Source organism: Ixodes scapularis, unplaced genomic scaffold (assembly GCF_016920785.2).
Source record: "Ixodes scapularis isolate PalLabHiFi unplaced genomic scaffold, ASM1692078v2 PGA_scaffold4__175_contigs__length_147842914, whole genome shotgun sequence".
In the NCBI taxonomy this organism is placed as follows: Eukaryota; Metazoa; Arthropoda; class Arachnida; order Ixodida; family Ixodidae; genus Ixodes; species Ixodes scapularis.
This window is the reverse complement of record NW_024609879.1, coordinates 65,213,547-65,235,704: the sequence shown is the minus strand read 5'-3', so window position 1 is coordinate 65,235,704 and position 22,158 is coordinate 65,213,547. Positions and strand designations below refer to the sequence as shown.

At 47.3% G+C, this 22,158-nt stretch overlaps 2 protein-coding genes across 2 annotated transcripts in view; both read left to right on the top strand.

The window, feature by feature from the left end:
- The window catches only part of LOC115323381 (nicotinamide N-methyltransferase), a 54,357-nt gene that overhangs the window by 29,686 nt on the left and 2,513 nt on the right, over nucleotides 1-22,158 (top strand). The window contains exon 2 of the mRNA XM_029983762.4: nucleotides 3,833-4,040. Coding sequence (XP_029839622.3) covers nucleotides 3,833-4,040 — 208 coding nt within the window. The remainder of the gene's footprint in view (nucleotides 1-3,832; nucleotides 4,041-22,158) is intronic.
- On the top strand, nucleotides 14,012-15,893 carry LOC120843704 (tigger transposable element-derived protein 6-like). The gene is made up of 2 exons (XM_040215134.2): nucleotides 14,012-14,436; nucleotides 14,677-15,893. The coding sequence occupies exons 1-2, from the start codon at nucleotides 14,272-14,274 to the stop codon at nucleotides 15,832-15,834; spliced, it is 1,323 nt and encodes a 440-aa protein (XP_040071068.1). The 5' UTR covers nucleotides 14,012-14,271; the 3' UTR covers nucleotides 15,835-15,893.

The following is a 22,158-nucleotide window of genomic DNA, read 5'->3' as shown; positions in this document are numbered from 1 at the left end:
TGTAGCCGCGGCCAGGACTCGAACACTGGCCTTCTGCGTGGAAGGCAAGCGCGATAACCGTTAGGCCACGGGCGCTCTGCCTGTTTGGTCAGTTGCGCTCGCGGCAATATCATCATGGTGAACTTCCACGATTTCACATGCGCAGTGACCATAATATCGAAAAATGTGTACCAATCAAGACCCAGGTCTCTGCATGTCCGGTTCCCAAGTATTCCGGGTTGGGTTACAAATAGCCCAACTGGGCTACTTGTTTTAGTGGTTGGCGGGAAAATCTAGTAGTTGGCTCTTTGACTATTATCGGTTCATTTCGTAACCGAGATTCAACCAATAGACCACTCGCCATAGGTACAGCGCCACAAACGAGAATCATGGGAACATTCGGTACAGATCACGCGCTTTCTCGTTGTGTCGTCGCGACTGCGTGTGAGTCGCGGCAGATATCGCCAGCAGCAACCGTCGCGTCCATCCGCCATCCCGGCCATCCGCAGGAACGTCATACGTCGCTTGGTGGCGACCGGTACGTATGCTGCCTGCTGTACCCGGGTCGACTTTTGTCCGCGTTGTACCATTTACTTATTCGACTACGTAATGCGTCTCAACTTACTTTAACGTCTTGCAGTGTCACCGAATCCACTTATTTTGCGCCGCAACAGTGGCAGGGTTCGACTTGTTTCCACAAAAGCAGGGGTGTAGCGGACAACATAGCCGGTAAAGAAGACAATGGGTGAGAAAGGGGCATCGTCGCAATCTACCCAACGCTATACCCTCACCCCCCCCCCCCCCCCCACACACACACACACTTTCCATGCGCTCGTCAACTCGGCTGCTCGAACGTTCTTGCCTTGGTTACCTGCGCCTGCTTTCGTATGCAACCTGGTAGCGCAGGAAACACGATGGGAGGGGCGTACCGAGGACTCCCATAACTCGTCGCGCTAGCGCGCTGGCTTTTTAGGATTTCTGCAAAGGTCTTTTTAAAAGCTGTTTCAAAGCCACAAATATGACATTTCTCAACCCAGTAGGAAACAACGGTCAACTTAAGAATTTAGGAAAGAAAAATATCAAAATCAGAAGCGAGAAAATAAAATACGTAGGTCTTCATCGGTGTTGCCATAGACTCCTCCATACTCACAAAGCCTGGCAGTTTGACCACGGAGCCATAGGGTCCACGGTCGCAGATTTAGAGCGCGACTATCCGGTAACAGAGAGAATCAAAGAGCCATTTCTCGGGGAACCTGGACGTCAGCGCGCAGTTTTTGCAGCGGTGAGGACCCGAAAAACACTTGTTCTTTCGGGAGAAGTGTGTTTTGGCATTTCGCCACAGCGGGGCGCCAGTCACGTGGCCGTCCTGTGATCCTTTGCTTGCCGCTCCACCTTTTTCATTTCTTCGGCCGCTCGTGGTAATGATCTGCCAGACATTGTCACCATATAGGAGGCTCTGTTTGTTGGTCGCAGAGCTACGATAACCTCTTTGTAAACTTTTTTTGATGCAATTTAAATTATACCGCAATCCCGCCCCCCCCCCCCCCCCCGTCCCAGTGTTTTTCCTCAGGAAGAAGGGGGGGGGGGGGGGGGAGGTACGAAGGGGCGTTAGGACATCCGGACTCCTCTGAATCCGACACTAACCGCAATAACCGTCTCTTACTTCATTTTAGAATTGTTTCGTAAGTAGCTGTCTTATGCCATATTATGCACCAGCGTTGTAAAGAGACGTTTTAAATAACTTGTATCTATTGTTATGTATTGGGCTATTTGCGCTATTTTTATAGCCCGACATTTTCCTATTTGTGGACTATATCTCACAAAAATGTGCCCTGTTAATCTGCGAGCACCTGGCGACCCTTCCGCAAGCGCGAAAGTGGCGCATATGACCCTTCCACGTTAGTGAGGAGTTGACGGCAAAAGGAAGGCGATACTCTGGCTGCTCCAACAGACCGTTTTCAAAAGTGCGTCGAGCAACATTGTTCGGTCACTATAAAGGCCCGACCACACCAGCGTGAACGGCGCCACCGGGCGGCGCCGCCGGGCGGCACCGCCGTCCGGCCTCCCAACGCGAGGAGTCCACATTGGCCTCCGTTTTGCAGGGGTCACGTGACAGCACTGGTTCCAGCAACCGCGCCTCACGTCGGATTTCCCGCTCTTTCGTCGTCTGCTCTTCGTTACATTCTTCCGTTCCGCACTCGCTGCCTACATGGTAGGAGTCCATAATGACCTGGTGATCAGCGTGAATGTGATTATCCTAGCCTGCTCGTTGATCTTGCGACATCGCCGCGCTCTGAAGGGAAGAAGGCGCAAGTTTTGGGTCCGACCGACTTGGATCTACCGAAACACCGCAGGGCAGGACAGGTCTGGCGCGCCGCCGAGGTTTTGCTGCCCCGGCGGCGCGCCAGAGATGAAGGCTACTTTCGAAAGCGTCACCAAATCAACATGACATCCGTCACAACACAGACGACGCGTGCAACAAGTGCTACGGAGAAACTCACTTGTAATTCCGAATTCCTCTCCTTTAATTTCCCAGCGGTTGTTCTTAGCGTCCTTATCTAGGTAGTCTGGCTGCGTCTTGTCATATAAAAAGGGAAACAGTCGCACAGTTTCAAGGAACCTCTCCGTTGGGGAAGGCATCGGGGGAAAATAGGAAGAGCAGAAAACGCGAAAAAGGTCCTTCGGAACGTGAAGGACGCGCCGAGGACCGGCTTGAGCGTTGCCATGGCATCGCGACGTCACTATCTACGCCACTTCCCATTGGCTCCTCTCTTCTGCGGCGTGCGGCGCCCGGCTCTGAACCGCGCACGGAGCGGTTGACTCTGCGGCGCCGTACGTCGCGCCGTTGAAACCGAAAACTGGTTTGGGTCGGCAAACGGCAGCGCCGACCGCCGCGCCGCAGGCCTCCGCGACGCCAATGTGGTCGTGCCTTTACTTGTTCACGAAGAACGTGGTTTGCCCCAAAGTCCTCGCCGAACGGTGACGTCATCGCTCGTTATCAACACAACCTGAGCCGAGTTGACGCTGAACGCTGACTTCATCCTCGTGTCCAATACGTGCTCAGAGTCCGTGAGCAAGGAATAGCGGACAGTCGTTGGTGCAGACGTTTGAACACTTTGAAATGTGCTGAATACGAAACAGCGTACAGTGCAGGGGCACGTGAAAGTTCGGCCGAAGAAACACCACTTCAATTTCTATATGAAAAATAAAAATGCTTTTGGACACTTTGAAATGTGCTGAATACGAAACAGCCTACAGTGCAGGATCACGTGATAGTTCGGCCGACCCTCATTGGGCGCGAGCAGCTTCGACGCTTCGGCGCGCGCGTCTTGTTCTGGGTCGGCTGGAAACCAACGCTCCCGCAAAAACGCGCGCCCGCGCCCAGGAAATGTCGTCAGTTTGACGCCGACGCGCGTGAATCGCGACCAAAAATGCGCCATGCGGTCTGCACTTAAAATGCTTTCTGGCATTTTTGATTTGGGAGAATTTTGCGGCTGTACTAGGAAATTGACTCAAGTAAATGACTCCAGATTTTAGCAACAAGACGCGTTAGGTAAGGTTTTCTTTTTTTTACCGGCCGGATATGTAGCCTAGCGCCGTAATTGCCTCCCGCTAAAAAAGGCTCAACCGAGAAAATGCACCGACGGCTAGGCCTTTACGGTGCAGGTCCCGTGTTACGAAATTTGACTGGCATCTTAGAGATCCTATATTTGTTGAAAGCGATTCTTTTTCTATCGCTGCTGCGTCGGAGGTGGTCTACATTTGAATGACGCCTCCATACAAGACATACGTTTTAGAGACAAAAAATAGTCAAATGACACTTCCGTTCTGTGAACTGTGTACTTCGTTTCAGTGCCGAAGAGGAGGCGAAGCCTCCTGGACGTTGGCTGCGGACCCACCACCTACAACGTCTTCCCAGTCACGAAGAGCGTACCAGAGGTCGTACTGAGCGATTTAGTCCTCGGTAACAGGTTGGAAGTGGAGAAGTGGCTGAAGGGCACGCCTGACGCCATGGACTGGTCCTGTTACACCGAGTCTTTGGCAAGGCTGGAAGGATTCAGGTAACCACTTTCACAATTTGAAGCCCCACTGGGCTTTTTGGTCGGCGACGAAAAAGTCGCTTATAAGTTGTCACCCTATTTTCGTTATTTATATTCATACTCCGTTTCGCTTTAAATCCGACCAAAGCAGACGACACTGTCCGATGTTAACAAAGAAGCAGCGACAAAGGTACATCGTCAAGGCGCTCGTTGTGTTTGAGGCTCGGCTATCGCCAGTGGAATCAAGCAAGCACACATATTCAGTCCGTGCAATTAAGAACAATACGAAATTAATTAGGCTGCGTCGTTTTTAACCGGTTACCGTGAAAATTTGTTACGGTTCAATTCCAAGATAAAGGTTACAATGTCGTTTCGCTTCGGTTTCGGTTTGACTCAAGAAACGTTCAAACGACACCTAAGCACTTTTTATGAGTTGTGAGTGCGAGAGCACGAATGCCGTTCTTACGCTCCCTTAATTAAGTACTTGAGGGGTCTTTTGACAGTCCGATTTAGGCCTAGTATGATATTACTATTTATTGTCCCTGCTAAAGTACTCATTAGCAGCATATTACAATTATGGACTTTTGAAATACTCTCTATCATATGGACATGTGTCTTCTGGCAAATTGGCCAAACAAAATCAAAGGGCAAGTTTGGCTGAAGTTTAACGCTTTGCCTATCATTATGAACCTGTTTCAACATATCTTAATCTAATTGAACAGATGAGTTCTGTAATTTCTGCGTCGCCAACCACTAAAATAATCTTTATGTGCCATCGACAACGCTGGACATGTTTGGTTTCTACGCAGAAGGCCTTTTCTCAACATCGTATATTGCGGACCCCAGGCACTGGCAAGTCTCAAAATAGCGTACGCGAAATCTTTGCGCACACGTCACTTCCGGCTCCCAGAGCTCAAGCGCGAACGTTTGGCGGGGTGGTTTGGACTGCCCTTTACCGCTGTCTCGCGCGAAACAACCGCCGTCGTCGTCTCGCCGGTTGTAATTATTCTTTCTCGGAGCTTCGTTCACAGTGCGTGCGCAGAGTGATGCCGCAGTTGTGCTGTAATTGTCGGATACTGTACACACCAAATCGCGCTGAAGACTACGGTGCGGACGACACCTGAGCCGTGCACCCGCCCGCACTAATGGTGGCCCACCCCGATCCCGCCCATCGTCGCGTAGAGGATTACGTGACCGCTCGTACCACGTGGTAGCCATGTTTGGATGGATGAATGGATGGATGGTAATAGCTATACCCTTCTTAACGGGCGGCAGCTTGCGCCACTAGCCTAACATTTCGTCATCCCATCTTTTAATCTTTTTTTCTTAATTTGTATACACATTGTTATAACAGAACCATCCAAGTGATTCGATTGCTTATTTTATCTGTATTTCTTTTACCCTTCCCTAGATCTCTTCCACCAATCTTCCAATCTCCTCTTAATTACCGCAATTCTTTCCCTATTCATTCGTCCATCCATGTCCGGAAAACCCCAGTGCCCCCCTCCATGTCCGTAGTCATCCCGTCATCCTCCCAAGAGGGTGAGGCGAAGCTCCGTGAACCTTTAAATTACATGTTCTATAGTTTCCCTTTCGCGGTTGCATACGTCGCACAGAGTGTCTGCTCCCTGGAATTTAGCCCTATACGTTTTCGTTCTTAGCACCCCCGTTCTAGATTCAAACAGCGAAAAGCTCCCCAGTGAATTATCATACAGCTGTTATTTTTTTGTTCTTGTTTTTCTGCTCAGTATATTGTTAAAGCTGATTTACCCTGCATTCTCGCCTCCCACAATTTCTTCTCAGTGATCTTTACTCCCTTTTCTACTGGCATGCTCTGATCAGCTCTATCTCGTTGAATGCATTTAAATCTCAACTTGTGGGTTCGGTTTGTCCATTTAACGTTAAGACTCTTCATATATAGATACTTGTACGCTTTCGCTGCCCACCATGTATCGCCAACTTCAACTAGTCTTTGTTCAAATTTTACTTTACTGATCGCTTCTCTACTCTCGAAAAATTCCTAACCCACATCCCCCTGCACTCCCTCATATGTTGCATTCCCATGTGCCCCTAATGCCAACCTACCCTCACTTCTTTGACGTATCTATAAACCTGCCTCTATTTTAGACCTCACACACACTACCGCATTCCCAAATGGCAGTCCTGGCACCATGACTCCCACGACTTCATATATATTACTGTTAAATAGTACCCTGTGTTTCACGATAGCTGAATCTTGTTTCCATTTCTTTATTACAATATCTTCATGGTCTTTTAGATAAAGACTTCCGTTACTTAACCATACTCCCAGATATTTGTACTTTTCTACGTCAAAATCAAATGAAATTGGACGTTTTATTGATTTATACAACGTAAGGTCGGTCTGCCAGTAGGGGCGACACTGGTTTACACTGTAGATGAGCATTTTCGGCAGTGCAGTACGACTGCTAACCTGGGGTCTTTAACGTACTCACGCAGTAGTGATACACGACCGCACGCCGGTACGATGCTCATCCAGATAAAAACGGGCAGGGGTGGGGCTCGAACGCAGAATTCATGGGTTCTGCAGCTGTTCAATTCAGCTCATTCGAAACTCGTAAAAAGGAGTATTGCCAATATGTTCGTATTGAACGCCCTCAAAAAATCATGCCACCATGTGATGTCAGAAGGCCTGGGCACGCAGTATAGGCGGTTGTTGGCAGCTGGCTTCCCGAAGAATGTAGTGCTGTCAGCTGCAGAGATCGTATTAAAAAGAGCGTAGTGAAGATTGCCCCCGTCGAACGGTTCTCACAGGTAAACAAAAGGCGCGGTGATACAGTACATACACAAAATGGGGCATGGCCTGAAAAAAGTGGCCAATAGATCGAACGTAAAAGTAGTGTTTTCCGCACCAAACAAACTTAGCAGATTATGTAGGATGACAGATACTTTTCGTAAGGTTCCTTCTGGGTGTGCGGTGAAGCACAGGGAACCCTTCGTTGAACGTGCGGAGGAAGTAGTGTATCAGATCCCCTTATCATGCGGAAACAAGCATATAGGTGAGACCGGTAGGTCTGTTAATGATAGGATAAGGGAACACAAACTTAAGGTAAGAAATTATCGGGACGGTCATCTATCTGATCATTGTCAAAGCTGCAAGTGTGCGCCGTTGTATGCGAGCGCAATATTTTGGCGACGCACAAGGAAAAAACTGTGAGGGAGATAGTCGAGGCGGATGAGGTTAAGAAGGACGGGGCAGAATGTGTCAGCGTGGCCTCAATTGATTTACTTGAGAAAGAACGTGCGTTCCTCAATGACGCGGCCTGGCATCGGGTTGGCTAGTGATCGGCGATATCAGAGACTCAGATGGTATATAAGTGTCGTTTCATGTAATAAAATCAGTTGTTAGTAACGCACTCTGTTGTCTGATTCCCACCTTTTGTCCTTGTTATTGAGCGCTAAAATGTATTCGAAGATCAAAGGAGCAGAAAAGGAATTGTGTCAAGACCTGGAAATTACCAGCTTGGCGAAAAAGGTCCAACAGGCCAAGACGCTGAGCTTGAGTGTATTTTTCACCGCTAACGGCCGGTTGCACCAACGCCGCTTAGCGCAAAGCGGAGCTTAGCCGGGAACCTAAGCTAAGTTTCGGTTTCGTTCGGTTGCACCAAAATCGCTTATCGCTAAACCTAGCACTAAACTACGCTTAACTTAAGCGCTCAACATTGAGCGCTTTGCTTTTGGTTGTTTCTTAATCCTGGATTTAAAACATGGCGGCTGGTTTGTCGCGGTCGACGCGGTAGACGAAATTGGTTGTCCAAAGTGTTTTAGGCTACATCAGCGTGAAAGTTTCGACAGAATGACCTTCGATTGTGACAAGGATGGAAAATATTGTCGCGTGAAGTGTTTATCGACCCCTGTTTTCAAGTCGGCTCTCCACTCTCAGCTTGTGTTAGCCCTAACCGAGATATGTACGGAGCTGTGGGTCTGGGCTCACGGGGCTCACGTCTGTCTTCCCGTTGGTTCTTCTGTCAACGAGCTTATTCGTATCTACTTACTAATTTTCGCATAACCGTAACGTATTGTTTTTTACCACCTTGTTTATTTAAACTTGCAGCGCGTATCCTTCAATTCGATCAGCGCGTTAAATAGTGGCAGTACATGATCTCGGCGATCAGCTGATTGTCGACACCTCTGCCGTTCGCATTAGATTGCTCCGCTTTTAAGTAATAAAACAACGAAAATTCAATTTCTTTCGTTTTCTGAGTTTTGAGACAATCTTCAAAAATTTTTCTAATCTCGCGAGTAGAATCTTGGCTTCAGAAAACTGTATCGTTCCATAACCGTAACTTTTTCGGTGATCGCGATTTTTTAGGAATATTTTGCTTTATATCTTTCATTCGTGGCGACGACAAATCGTAACGACTACTATGCTAGATTCGTTCATTGCTGTATCGGGGCAGGCTGGGGCAGGCGATGCGAAGAGACGACCGTTCTTATCGGCACGATGTGATGTACTAGTGGGAGTTTTTTTTCTGAACTCGACAGTGTGAAACTGAAGTCCGTTTGAGGCTGCAGCGGACGTTCAACGACGGTACAGTGCAGTTCTGTCACCTTGCTGATAGCAACGAGTACCGTCGATGCAAGGTCTCGTGACCTGACGTCTCGACGACTTCTATTCGATGATTTCCGGGCATTTTTGCAGCTTCCGTGGCGAGTTCGTCACTGTTTTGAACTTCATCGGTCTCAGGCTTGACTTGATTTTAGTAGTCATCTTACCTGCATACTTATATTGATGATGTTTTGTCTTCAGCGATGTAGCGAGTAGAGTGTCCTTCTCGCGTTCGGTGAGATTTGGGGCCCTCGATGGCTCCTTCACCTCAAAATGTGAGCACGAAAACTACTACCACTCTCAAAATATCGTGTTATCAACCGATATTAAACACACGATCACAGATGTAAAGAGCATTCGTGTTTATTTGAAGCTTTGACTTCTGTTATTGAAAGTTAAACGAAAAAATGATTGAATTTGGAGACCTTTAATTTATTTGTTACTCACCGAAGAAATACAGCGAAAAGCAGACGCCGACGACGACTACTACGGCAGTTCTTTTTTTTTTTTTTTTTTCTTTGTTTACATTACGTGATTCCTCTCCGCCAATCGTATTCGTCCCTCTGAGCTTTCCCTAGTTCGCTCTGTTTGTCCCTAGATTCCCTACGCAAATCTAGCGTTTAGCTAGGGGCGCGTCTGTAAAGACGGCTTAACGTTGGTGCAACCGGAATTTAAACCCGTGCTTACCTGAGCTCGGTTTAGGGCGCTAAGCCGGCTTAGGAAAGTGCCGCTTTGGGTTAAGGTAAGCGGCGTTGGTGCAACCGGCCCTTAGACGCACAAAGTGGGATGTCCGCTCAGGGCCATCGTGACCGAGAGAGACTCATCGCTGAGGGAAGTGCGGCATTACCTGATGGTGAATTGCGCTTTTAGTTTTGGAGCGTTCCCTAAGCGCACCTTTTGGAGTGAGCATCTTGCGCTGGCAGATCCGGCTCAAGTTGGTCATCTTCCACACGGAGAATTGGTGCAGCGCACGGCCCTTTGGAGCTCTTCCTATTTCGCGGAGCTTGACCCGTGTGATTTGAAGGAGCTTGGCGGAAGTTGACAGAAGCGTGCTCCGTCATTTCCTTAACTCGGCGTTGCACATGCGCTTTGAGGTTGCCGGACAGGCCGGGCCGTCGAGTTGAATCCGTTCGGACGCGTCAGTTGTTTGCGCGGGATTGTGACGGCTCGAACGCTTCTACATCGCGTAGAAAGAAAGCCGGGACCGGAGCGAGGCAAAACGTGAGTGCCGACATCTGTATTTTGAAAACAAAAAAAAAAGAAAAGAGAAAAAGAAAAAAATGACGAAAAACCGAAAGAGGCAGACGTAAGGTTAGGCCTATTAATTTTGCCGCCACTGATTGTTTATGTTTTACACTGCATGCCGTGGGCCTTTTGTCGTGCAATACAGCAAGAACATATTAGGCAACGACCGTGCTGTTCATTACCTCTGCGTGTTTATTAAAGTATTATCAGCAATCTGCACCCCACCGATGCGATCGCTGTGCGTGCGCCATTCATTGTGATAGTTGCCCCTGTCCGCGCCTAATCTTGAAGATAGGAAAGTTGTAGGAAACTTTAAACAGTAAAACTGACACAGAGTTACTTGAGGCCTACAGCACAAGACTGAATGGCGAGTATAGCTGCGTAAGTGCGCCGTCGTTGCACTTAACCGAGACAGAGTTTGTATTTTTTGTCGGGAGCCTGATTCCGAGCATAAATTGTGAGCGCGCCTTCAATAAACGTTAAGTTGTAAGTAGCATTCGATCCTGTCCACGTATTTTTAAGGCGCTTTTTTAGTTAAACCTTGCAAGGCCTTCCGACCCACGTTGCTAGGCCTACCGACCGACTAGAGCTTCTGGTAAAGTCGTAGGGATTGTTCCCACTGCTTCCGGAACCTTTGGATTGAGCGGTCTTTACCGGAAATCGCGGTTTCGAGTACGTATTCCTTTCCTTTCCTGCTTGAGGTCGAGAAGCGCCCGAAGAACACGTAGAAGTGTGCTCGTTGGTCTCCACGGCGAAGTATCCAAACGATGTTGGCTGTCATAAAGTTATGGTGGGATCCAATCGTATCTTGCCCATAAAGTCCGATTGTTTTACTAAAACTTGGGATTTTGCTCTTTGGTTCATTACTAAATCAAAGGTTTTAAAGCGCGGACAAACGAAGACAATGAAGAAACACGGACGAGAGAGTAGGCGCTTCAGAAGAGGCGCTCGTTCGGTTTTGCGTGTTTCTTCATTGTCTCCTTGTGTTCGCGCTTTTTAACCTTTCATTCCGAGCGTTTCGCTTGCAGTGTTCAGATTTGGCTTTGGGTTTTGTCCTGCGCACATTTTGCGCGATAGCAACAGCAAAATACACCTAGCGATCAGTTTCTGCTGCTACGCCCTAAAGCACACGACCTAAGCAAAGCAAAGCGGAGAAAACGCCTAACCTTGTCACACGATGATTGTCACTACGTCACCATCGAGCGATTGCAGCGCTCCTATTGGTCGCGCTAGGGGGAAACGCTATGACCCCCTGGACGTATGACTAACCTGCACAAACTCCATTAAATGTAGCTTTCACTGTTTTGTATGAAACGAATCCGAAAACCTTAAAAATAAAAGACGTTAACAAATCGTTGTGACGCGAAATCAGAGCGCAGCTTTTAAGGAGGAGGAGGGGAGGGTACGGAGGGGAAGGTATGCCCTTCCTTCTCCTCCGCACCGTCGTTTCCTCCCCTCTTTCTCCTTCTCCTCTCCCTTCCTCATACCCTCCTTCTTCCTCCTCTTCCTCCATACCCTCCTCTCCAACCACAGTTTTCCCGCTAAATTTAACTGAAAAATTAACACCACGTGACCTCCAACACAATTCAGTTTTCCCGCTAAAGGTAGCGGGGAAAATGACGTCACATGACTCGGTGTCGCGTTACTGTGACAGTGTCTAAGTGGCGCTTGGGCGCAGCCATAATCATCATCATGATTATCGGCCGTCGCAAACACCTGACGGCCAATAATGCTGGAATGTTAGAATCGCGAGCCCAACGCGTTTTGCGTGCCGGCCCCTCACGCGCAATCTGCAGAAGCAGGAACGAACCAGGAACGATTTGGCCCGCGTTTGTGGAACACTGCTTTCGCGTCACACTGGACTGCTGGTCGTCTACATACACCTTGGTTTCTGTACTCCGCAAACATTACGCTGGCGACGAGGATGTTTGCGTACTGAAGTTGCTGCCGCCGACACGTACGGCTGTCCCAGATTGCCATCGGTCGGCAAGCTCAAACCTTTCGACGCGGAATCTAGCTGGGAGGAGTACCGGAAACGAGTCGAGCAATACTTCATCGCGAACGATGTCAACGAGGACAAACGGCGAGCCGTGTTCCACATTTGTTGTGGCCAGGCCACGTATTCAGTGCCCCGATAAATTTAGCTGAAAAATTAACACAACGTGACCTCTACCCCAATTCAGGTTCCCCGCTAGATGTAGCGGAGAAAATGACGTCACAAGACTCGGTGTCGCGTTACCTATGAACAAATTAAGACGCTCCGCTAGATTTAGCGGAGAAAGTCAGTTTTTCTGCTAGATTCAGAGGGAAAATTACCATCACGTGACTTCAAAACCACTTCGATTCCCCGAATTTAGCGAAAAATTTCTAAATCTAGAGAAGAAACTGAATTCTCTCACCAATTTTATGGGATAATTGAATTGGCGTTGAGGTCACGACACGTAAATGTTTCTGCTATATTCAGCGCGGTTACGCCGATGCCGCGAAACAATGAAACAGGGGCGCCTAAGAACTGCGCACTAAAAAACACCTTGCATATTCAACTCCTTCCCCTTATCGGCCTCCGGCATCGTCCGTGTGCGGGGGAAATATCACCATATTCAACTATCACCCCAAATGCGGGACGCGGAGAACGTTACCGCTGACGTTACCATCGATGCCACTCGTCTTTCCCGAAATTTTCCGGGAGACGTTTTACAGCTTGGTTTTCACCGTTCTTTACTCGGTTTCGGGGAGACCGGTGGCCGATTTTTTTAAGTTAGTGCAACACGGAGCACGAGGAGCGATAGCGTGTGCCACAGACTACAACTATCCTGGATTCAATCCCCATCCCTGCCCGTTTCGATCTGGATGAGCATTCTACCGGTGCGAGGTCGAGTATCACCACTGCGTGATGAGCACTAACCCTTTCATTGCCAATCCCAAGATAATTCGCGTCTCGCTGACCCGCACCCCCTGTATTAAGCTTAATCCCTGCAACTCCTGAGATATCTAGTGTAAAAAAAGCAATGCGGACTTCTCGCGCCATGTATGGTAAGTTCACCTAAACATATAGGACATGCAGGCTAATTATTAGTCAACAAGTCGCGTAAGCGTGGCACGCTCGTCCGTTCTATTGGACGGACGAAACAAATTATGAAGCTTTGAGAAAACCTGACTCCGATAAAGACGATAACAACGAAGAAACTTATCTTTGTTTACGCGGAATGTCGTGAATTCAATTGTTGAAGAGACGAACTTCTTCTAGCGCGAAGTACTTGCTGCGTTCATAAAGCAGCAAAGTAATCAGCAATGGGAGAGCCACAATCACGTTGAATTCACGTGCAGTCACGTCTTTAAGCTGGTGCATAAGGGATCTTTCCGGGGACCTAATGTCAACAAGTATTTCAGTTCAAACTGAAGTGAACTGAAGTACTTGCTTCGTTTACGTTGGTGGACCGATTAAGTGCACTCAGTTGAAAAACGTGACTGTGGCTCCCATATTAAGGATGCCGCATGCAAAAAAGAGCACATTGCCGATTTGCTAGGATAAAGTATCCACTGAACCAAACCGCAAAAATAAAAACTAACGCGGATTGATGAGCAGTCAGGGAAAACAAAAACGCAGTTAAAGTGTTAAAGACCTTAGGCTAGCAGACGTACTGCACTAGCAAAAGTCCTTATAAACAGCAAACACATATAACATCATGTTGATTAAGCCGGAGACTGGGGCAGAAATGACGAGAAAAGTCGAAGGAATAGAAAGGGACAGGACGACGTCTCAAACTCAGCTGCCGGGTTTATTTACTCGTCCTCCTTGTATAGCCTACAATCAGCCACCACCAACACAAAGAGGCAACTCTAACCAGTCCAAACGCCAAACTCTGCAATACACAAAGTAGCGCTGTGGACGGCCTTCATGCCGATTCACAAATATAAGTCTACAATCTCCACCAAAGTTTAACAAAAGGATCAGTACCTACAGTGTAATCCACTTATAACGATACCAGATATAACGATATATCGCTTATAGCGATCAAATTTTTTAGATTTGTCAATTCTCCCATCGCCCCTATGTAAAAATAAACCATATATAACGATAGAATTATCGGCGACATATCGGATACAACGATAGAATTCTGGCCGCCCGGAAGGTGCTTATCACGAAAAATTCGCCTGGAAATTTGAGAAAAATTAAAATACTTGAAGCGAACGACATGAAAACTAGTAAAAATATCAAAAACCGGTCGGCGTGGAAAGATCCGCTAGGTGACGCGAGGCGCCGCCCGATTTAAAAAGTTCAGCCTCATCCTTCGGAACTAAGTGCTATCGTCATCGCAATCGCTGAAGGGAGGAGAGAAAGAGCTTGCTTGGCCGCCGCCGCGCAACGCTTCCTAGTTTTCCCCCGTTTCCGCACGTTCGTACGTTCGTGAGGTAAAAATGGCGCCGACTAAGCGCAAAGCGATATCTCTGGAGGTGAAGCAGCGAATTCACCGGGATTTCCGACAAGGATTCAAGGTTGGTAGCCTCGCAAAAAGATACGAGCTGTCTCAATCAACGATTTCTACAATCATCAAGGCTGGAGATGTCTTGAAGAAGGCTGGCACCAGCGGTCACGACGACCAGCGAAAGCGGGTTAGGGATCCTTTGTACGGCGACGTTGAAGACTCCCTGTACCAGTGGTTCTTGACCACTCGCAACCGGAACGTGCCCATAAGTGGACCTATTCTTGCCGCAAAGGCGAAGAAATTTGCTTCCCTTCTGGGACGGGAAAACTTCGAACCCGGCGGAGGATGGATTCAGCGGTTCAAGGATCGCCACGGCGTCGTTTATAAAAACGTCGTCGGGGAGGCTGCCTCGCTGGACGTAAATGCGAAAGACGAATGGCTGGCGACGAAATTACCCGAGCTGTTGGAGCGCTTCCAAGAAAGTGACATTTTCAACGGCGATGAAACAGCACTCTTTTATGAGATGCTGCCTACAAAGACGCACGCGCTGAAAGGTGACCCGTGCGTTGGTGGCAAACATAGCAAGGTCCGGGTGACGGTGTTTGTGTGCGCAAACATGGACGGTACCGAGCGTCTCAAGCCCTTTGTGATCGGGAAATCGAAAAGGCCTCACTGCTTTAGGAATCAATGCATTCCAGTCCGCTATCGAAATAACAAGAAAGCGTGGATGACGCGAGATCTCTTTGAGGAATGGCTCCTCGAGTTTGACGGCGCTATGGAGAAGCAGAAGAGGAAAGTGGTGCTGCTCCTCGACAACTGCAGCGCACACAACGTCAGCCCGAAGCTAACGTCCGTTGAGGTAATGTTTCTGCCTCCGAACACCACGGCAGGTCTGCAGCCCATGGATGCCGGCGTAATCGCCAATTTCAAGGCCCTCTACAGACGTCGCATGCTGGAATGGCTCATCATGAAACTAGACTGCTCAGGATTGTCTCAATACGCCGGCGGACCTCCTGACCTGAAGGTGAGCTTGTTAGAAGCGGTGCGGTTCGTGCATGGTGCGTGGTATGAGGTGAAGCAGGTTACACTCAAGAACTGTTTTAAAAAGGCAGGCTTCGTGCGCCACAACGCCACGGTCTCGGAAGAGACAAATGACTTGCTCATCGAACCTGCCGATGTGGGTGAACTTTGGGACCACATAGCAGCTTCCGAGGAGAACATCGGCGGAGCTCTCTTGGGAGACTTTTTGAACGCGGACAACGCTGCCGCTTCATGCGAGGAGTCTACTGATGAGGCCATTGCCGAGGAACAGCAATCGCGACGAAAAATCACATCGAGCGACTGCGAAAGTAGTGACGACGACGGCGGCGACGAGAACACCCCGCCTCCAATGTCTTCACAAAATGCCCTGCTCTCCATCCAGTCGCTGGTCGGTTTTGTGCACGCAAAAGGACTGCCGCCAGCGTACGCGCAACAACTGGAAGCAATGCACACGGCAATTGTCAAACTTCAGCTCAAGCAAGCGCAAATTTCCGACTTTTTTAAGCATGCTTAAATTATTTTATAGTCATTTTCGTACCTTTTAATAAAGCCTTCGGTTTTCTTTGCCTCGGCTCGCGTTGTACGACCTGATTCACTCATCGCCCGTAAGTAACTTCTCTTTGTGTTTTTTTTTGTCGGTCCAGATATAACGATAATCGGCTATAACGATTGGATTTTGCGGTTTTCTCAATATCGTTATAAGTGGACTGCACTGTATATCAATCTAACAAAGATTCACAAAGAAACAAAAAAAAAACAAGGAAAAAACAGAGCTTTTTTCACTTAAGATGTTTCCTTTTCTTTCTCATTTCCCTTTCCCCTTTCTTTTTTCCTCTTCTTTCCCTTTTCTTCTCTAGCGATGAAGAAATGACACACGCTGAACCTAAAACGGTGCAAAGGTGTCAGTACACACATCCCCCCTCAAAAAAAAAATTACATATTAAAAAAAAACAAAAAAAAAAACGTTTGGAATTTTTGCCGAACTGTAACGAAGCCTGACTTATGCATTTACATAGAGGTTTTTTTCGCACCGTCTCCATTACTAGTCTTTTTGCATCATTCCCCTCCTTGTGAATGATTTTTGTTTGCGACCAAATAGCAGTGCAGTTGTTACACTCGTGGACATGTTTTGCAAATTCTGAGTTCGGTGCTTTGTTCTTCACGTTTCTTTTGTATTCACTTAATCTGTCGTTGATGCATCATGATATCTGTTCTACATACTTAAACCCGCATTCCAGTGGTATCTCATACACAACACCGTTCTCGCAATTTACCGATTTTTCTCGATGGTTCTTTTTGCAGGTGTTCGCACCTGTTCGAAATGGCGTCAATCTACTGAGTTTAAAATCTAAGCTGAAGACCGTGTCTACACCAAACTTTTTCTCACATGCCTTGAAGTTGTGCGAAATTTCATGAAAATAGGAAATCACAACAAATCTAGTCCTTTCACCTTGTTCCTTTTCTCTCCTCTTTGATAACTATTTCTAACTGCCGTTTGATAAAACTGTCTTTATACACTACACTGATCAACTTTTCGCATTGTCTTTCAACCAAATCCGTGATGAAATGAAGACACGATCCGTCTAGCGCGTTTGTGACCATCGACTTTACAACCCCAGCTTTTCCGGTCTTCGAATGACAGCTAATCCTTGGCAACAGCGTTTTAGAATATTCGTTTCCGTATTCCCAACATATCACTTGATTTCCATGAATGCGTAAGTCTAGAAACTTCAGGATCCCTCTTTCTTGTTTTTCCATGCTAAACTTCAATTCCGGAGCCGCTGATCTTATCTCACGTTCCAGACTGCCCGTTAGATCATTCGTTACCGTGCAAACTATGAGGTCGTCCACATATCATCTTACAAACGCCATACCCGGCGACTTCTCCTGCAGTCTATTATGCACTACTCGATCCAAGGAGTTTAATTAAACTTCCGCTAAAATCGGTGCCACCGAGGCACCGACGAACCTATAAAAACACAGTCTTTTTGAACGTACTTCCTTCCTTCGTATTTGATTACCGTCGACTTCAGACAAACCTCAAGGATCGTTAGGAAACTCTCTACCGAAATACCTGAACCTGCTTGGAAGTTTACGAGATTCAACTCCAATGCCTCGCTCACTCTCTGCATCAACCGAGTTTTTTCTAGGGAGCAATAAAGGTCCTTAATAAGTTAATATCGATGGACAAAACAGAACATTGCTGCCCATGAAGTTTTCCCAACATGTCGATCAGTTCATTTACATTTCTTAGAGACAATGAATTATCTAGGCTTGCACAGATAAACCCTCGCTGGAGAGACTTTGAGACTACTTTCTGCCAAGTTCTGTTCTCGTCGATGACGGCACGAAGAGGCATTTCAGGTTTATGGTCCTTGAGAAAAAACTTGATACTTAACGTCGATTTTGTAGCACTCGCGATACTTTTTGCTACATTGTTAAGTCGTCTTCATTCAGGGTTGCACATATGCTCCCTCGCCATTTTCCTACATTGCCCGCCCACTCAGAAAACAAAGATTTCATTGCAACTTCTCTTTTTTTCTTGAATACTGCCATTGGCAAGACGGCAAACTTTCCGGAATTATTTGTTTCCAATAGTTTTAAGGACTTAGTTTCTAACCCCCTCTTAACCGCATTAACTTCTCTGAAATTTCTTTTGTCCTTCGGGTACGCCTCTCCCATGACTGTCTCCATGCTACTAATGGGGTGATCTATAAAAGCGACCTTTTTTTCAGGGATAACCTTTCTGGCCACAGTATGAATGGTAGACAACATGTCAAGTCTCGAAGGCTTTCCATCTTAACAACACTTCGGTCCCTTAGCTAACACTTGCTCTGTCTCGCGTGTTAACGCTTTCCCACATGGATTAATAGCAGACTGTCGGGACTTAGCCAATGCATCAACCCCAAACCACGCTTTCCGAGCCCCATTACTAACAATTTTCTAGTTTTAGAGCGCAGCTCTTAGGGGCCCGTTTCCGGCTTGAGCGGCGTCGCCGTCGGCGTCGCCGTCGCCGTCGCCGTCGCCGTCGGCGTCGGCGTAACCGCGCGGTGCATCATGGGAAATGTCCCATAATGCACCGCGCGAGCCCCCCACCAAGGTCACGTGACCTCGTGGGGGGTCACGTGACCCCCCAAAGTCACGTGATTCCCCTGAGGTCACGTGGCCCCCTCCTCGAGGTCACGTGACCCCCGCCGATGTCGCGTGACCCCCCGATGACGTCATCGTCACTGATGACGTCACCGGCATCCACATCGTCATCGTCATCATCACTGATGACGTCACCGGCATCCACATCGTCATCGTCATCACTGATGACGTCACCGGCATCCGCATCGTCATCGTCATCATCACTGATGACGTCACCGGCATCCACATCGTCATCGTCATCATCACTGATGACGTCACCGGCATCCACATCGTCATCGTCATCATCACTGATGACGTCACCGGCATCCGCATCGTCATCGTCATCATCACTGATGACGTCACCGGCATCCACATCGTCATCGTCATCATCACTGCTGACGTCACCGGCATCCACATCGTCATCGTCATCATCACTGATGACGTCACCGGCATCCACATCGTCATCGTCATCATCACTGATGACGTCACCGACATCCGCATTGTCATCGTCATCATCACTGATGACGTCATCAGTGACGTCACTGATGTCGTCACCGGCATCCGCATCGTCATCGTCATCATCACTGATGACGTCATCAGCGACGTCACTGATGACGTCACCGACATTTGCATCGTCATCGTCATCATCACTGGTGAAGTCATCAGTGACGTCACTAATGACGTCATCGGTACCCGCATCGTCATCGTCACTGATGACGTAATCAGTGACGTCAGTGATGACATCATCGGCATTGGGGGTCACGTGACCCTCAAGGTAACGTGACCCCCCCTGGTTAGTTTAACCCCCCCCCCCCCAGTGCCCTTCCCTCCTCCTCCTCAAGAGCTGCGCTCTAATTCGGCGTTACAGGGAGTTGTAAGCGGCTTTCATTTTTTTTAGACTGTCCAATACATGTCTGCGCTTCACCTACCATAATCTGTTGAACAGGGTTTTTTGGGTGCTGGTCCATTGATGGTACTCCCGGTGGTACTTCAAATCATATCCCAGGAGAAGCGTCCAAAGTCTGTCGCAGGATCCTTTGATGTTCTGGATCCTTTTGCTGGCTCCGTCCGGGTAGGCCTTGATGACCCATTTCCTTGGCGTACCAAGGAACCTGGTTGAGGATCGATGCTTGAAATTTTCCGGGTCCACGAACTTTTTCCGAACACGGTTGCCAGGTTGGGCTATAAATAGCCAAATTGGGCTAGTTTTATTTGCAGTTGGCGGGAAAAAATGGCAGTTGGCTATTTGGCTAGTATTGGGCTATTTCTAACCTGTACATTGGGTAATTTCTGACCTGTGCTGGAACCAAAATGCCTGAAAGCACTTGGGTTTATAGGTTCGAATGTATTTTTAGAGTAAGTTACGTCAACATTTGGTGCTTCAGTCCCTTAACCCAAATAAGTTTGCGACACCGAACAAATTCGTCTTCTTTTTGCGCGCCTTGTGCAATTGTTTACCTCCGAATGCAAGCATGTGCTGTTATTCCTCCATCCCAACAAGTGACGGCGCGATTCCTTGTGGCCTTAACAGCACCTGTTCTGCGTATTCTTTAGGTTGTCTGAATTCTGCATAGTTCTCCCGTGACGTCATTCTGGTCACTCGTCCCAATACACTGGAAGGTATGTTGTCATGCGCTTGTAAGAGCGTTTCAGGAAGTTCGCCGAACGTGCAAGGGACGCCATTTATGGGGCATTTAATGGATAAAAATGTATTATGTGTCTTTTCTGCTCAAAATAAACGTTTCAAATGATAAGTTCTTTTTGGGCTATTTTTGGGCGATTTTTCTGGATCGACGTTTGGCTATTTTTGGGCTAGATCTTGTGGACGTTTGGCGGGTTGGAGTTCAAACACCTGGCAACCCTGTTTCCGAAGACAGAAGCCGAAGAACGCCATATCCGCTTCCAGCTCGGCGAGGCGACGGCCTAGGTTGTCCAAAACCGTAATAGCTTGGAGGATTAACGTGTTGGGTGGAGGTGCGAATGTTCATCCATAAGAAAAGGGGACTAAGCCTGCCTCTGGGACGATTAGAGATAAAATAGTAAGAGTGCAGGCGAGCTGGTGAATGTTAACCATGTTGAATAAACCTGAGACTGGGACAGAAAGGAACATAAAAGTCGAAGGAACACATAGGGACAGGACGACGTCTCAAACTCAGTTACCAGGTTTATATAGTGCTCCTCCTTATATACCCACAATCAGCCACCACCAACACAGAAATGACTCTAACCAGTTCAAATGCCAAGCCCTGCAATCAGTCACTATTAACACAAAGGGACTACCTCTAAACAGTCCAAACTCCAAACCCTCCAATACACAAAGTAGCGTTATGAACGGCCTTCATGCCGATTCACGAAGATAACTCTAAAATCTCCCCAAAATTTAACTAAAGGATCAGTACCTATTCCATTCTAACAAAAATTCAGAAAAAAAAGAAAAAAAAAAAAAGAAAAAAAAACGGCTTTTTTCGTTTAATATGTTTCCTTTTCTTTCTCGTTTCCCTTTCCCCCTTTTCTTTTTTTTCCTTTTCTTTTCCTTTGTATTTTTTTTATTTTTTTGCTTTGTAGAGCTCAGCTTTAAGGCGCCCGTTGCCGTCGGCGTCGGCGTAACTGCGCGGTGCATTATGCGTAAATTGCCCGCTAAATCTAGCGGAAAAATTTCCCCGCAAAATCTAGCGGAAAACTTTCCCGCTAGATCTAGCAGAAAAATTTCCCCGCTAGATCTAGCGGAACAATTTCCCCGCTAACACTAGCGGAGAAATTTCCCCGCTAGATTTAGGGGGAAAATTTCCCCGCTACATCTAGCGGAAAAATTTCTCCGCTAAATCTAGCGGGAAAATTTCCCCCCTAAATCTAGCGGAAAAATTTCCCCACTAAATCTAGCGGAAATATTTTCCCGCTGAATTTAGCGGAACTTTTCCCCGCTAAATTTCCCCTTTTATTTTTTTTTTCCTTTTCGTTTCCCCTGCTTTTTTTTTTTGCTTTTTTTTTGTGAATTTTTGCTAGAATTGAATAGGTACTGATCCTTTTGTTAACTTTTGGGGGAGATTGTAGAGTTTTTATTGTGAATCGGCATGAAGGCCGTCCATAGCGCAACTTTGCGGATTGGAGGGTTTGGAGTTTGGATTGTTTAGAGTTGCCTCTTTGTGTTGGTGGTGGCTGATTGTGAGCTAAATAAGAAGGAGGACTAAATAAACCTGGTAGCTGAGTTTGAGACGTCGTCGTGTCCCTTTCTGTTCCTTCGACGTTTAGGTTCATTTCTGCCCCAGTCTCAAGTTTAGTCAACATGATCAACATTCACCAGCTAGTCAGCACCCTTACTACTTTAATACACAACATACATTGCGGCTGACTAATTTCCCGCTTTTTTTAAGGACACAGTTAGAATATTTAGTTGTCTTTGAATTGTAAAAATATTATTTGCTAATTAGATGTTCAAATTTTTTATTACTCCGTCTTCATGGTCCCCCTTGTCTAAGGGGGTGGAAGCGACCAGGGGGGTTTGATTCCTACCTTTCCAACGAGTGCTATCGTTTTTCTTACACTTCATGCCTTAGATATAAGCGCAAACATATTCTTTAAAAAATATGCAGTCTGTTTTCTTTACTTAGCCTCATATATAAAAATCACCATCTTGTGTGAGTCTTCCACGTGACCGGAAGTATGGACAATATATTTCCAATACCAATGTCGCGACAAGAAAAAATAAACA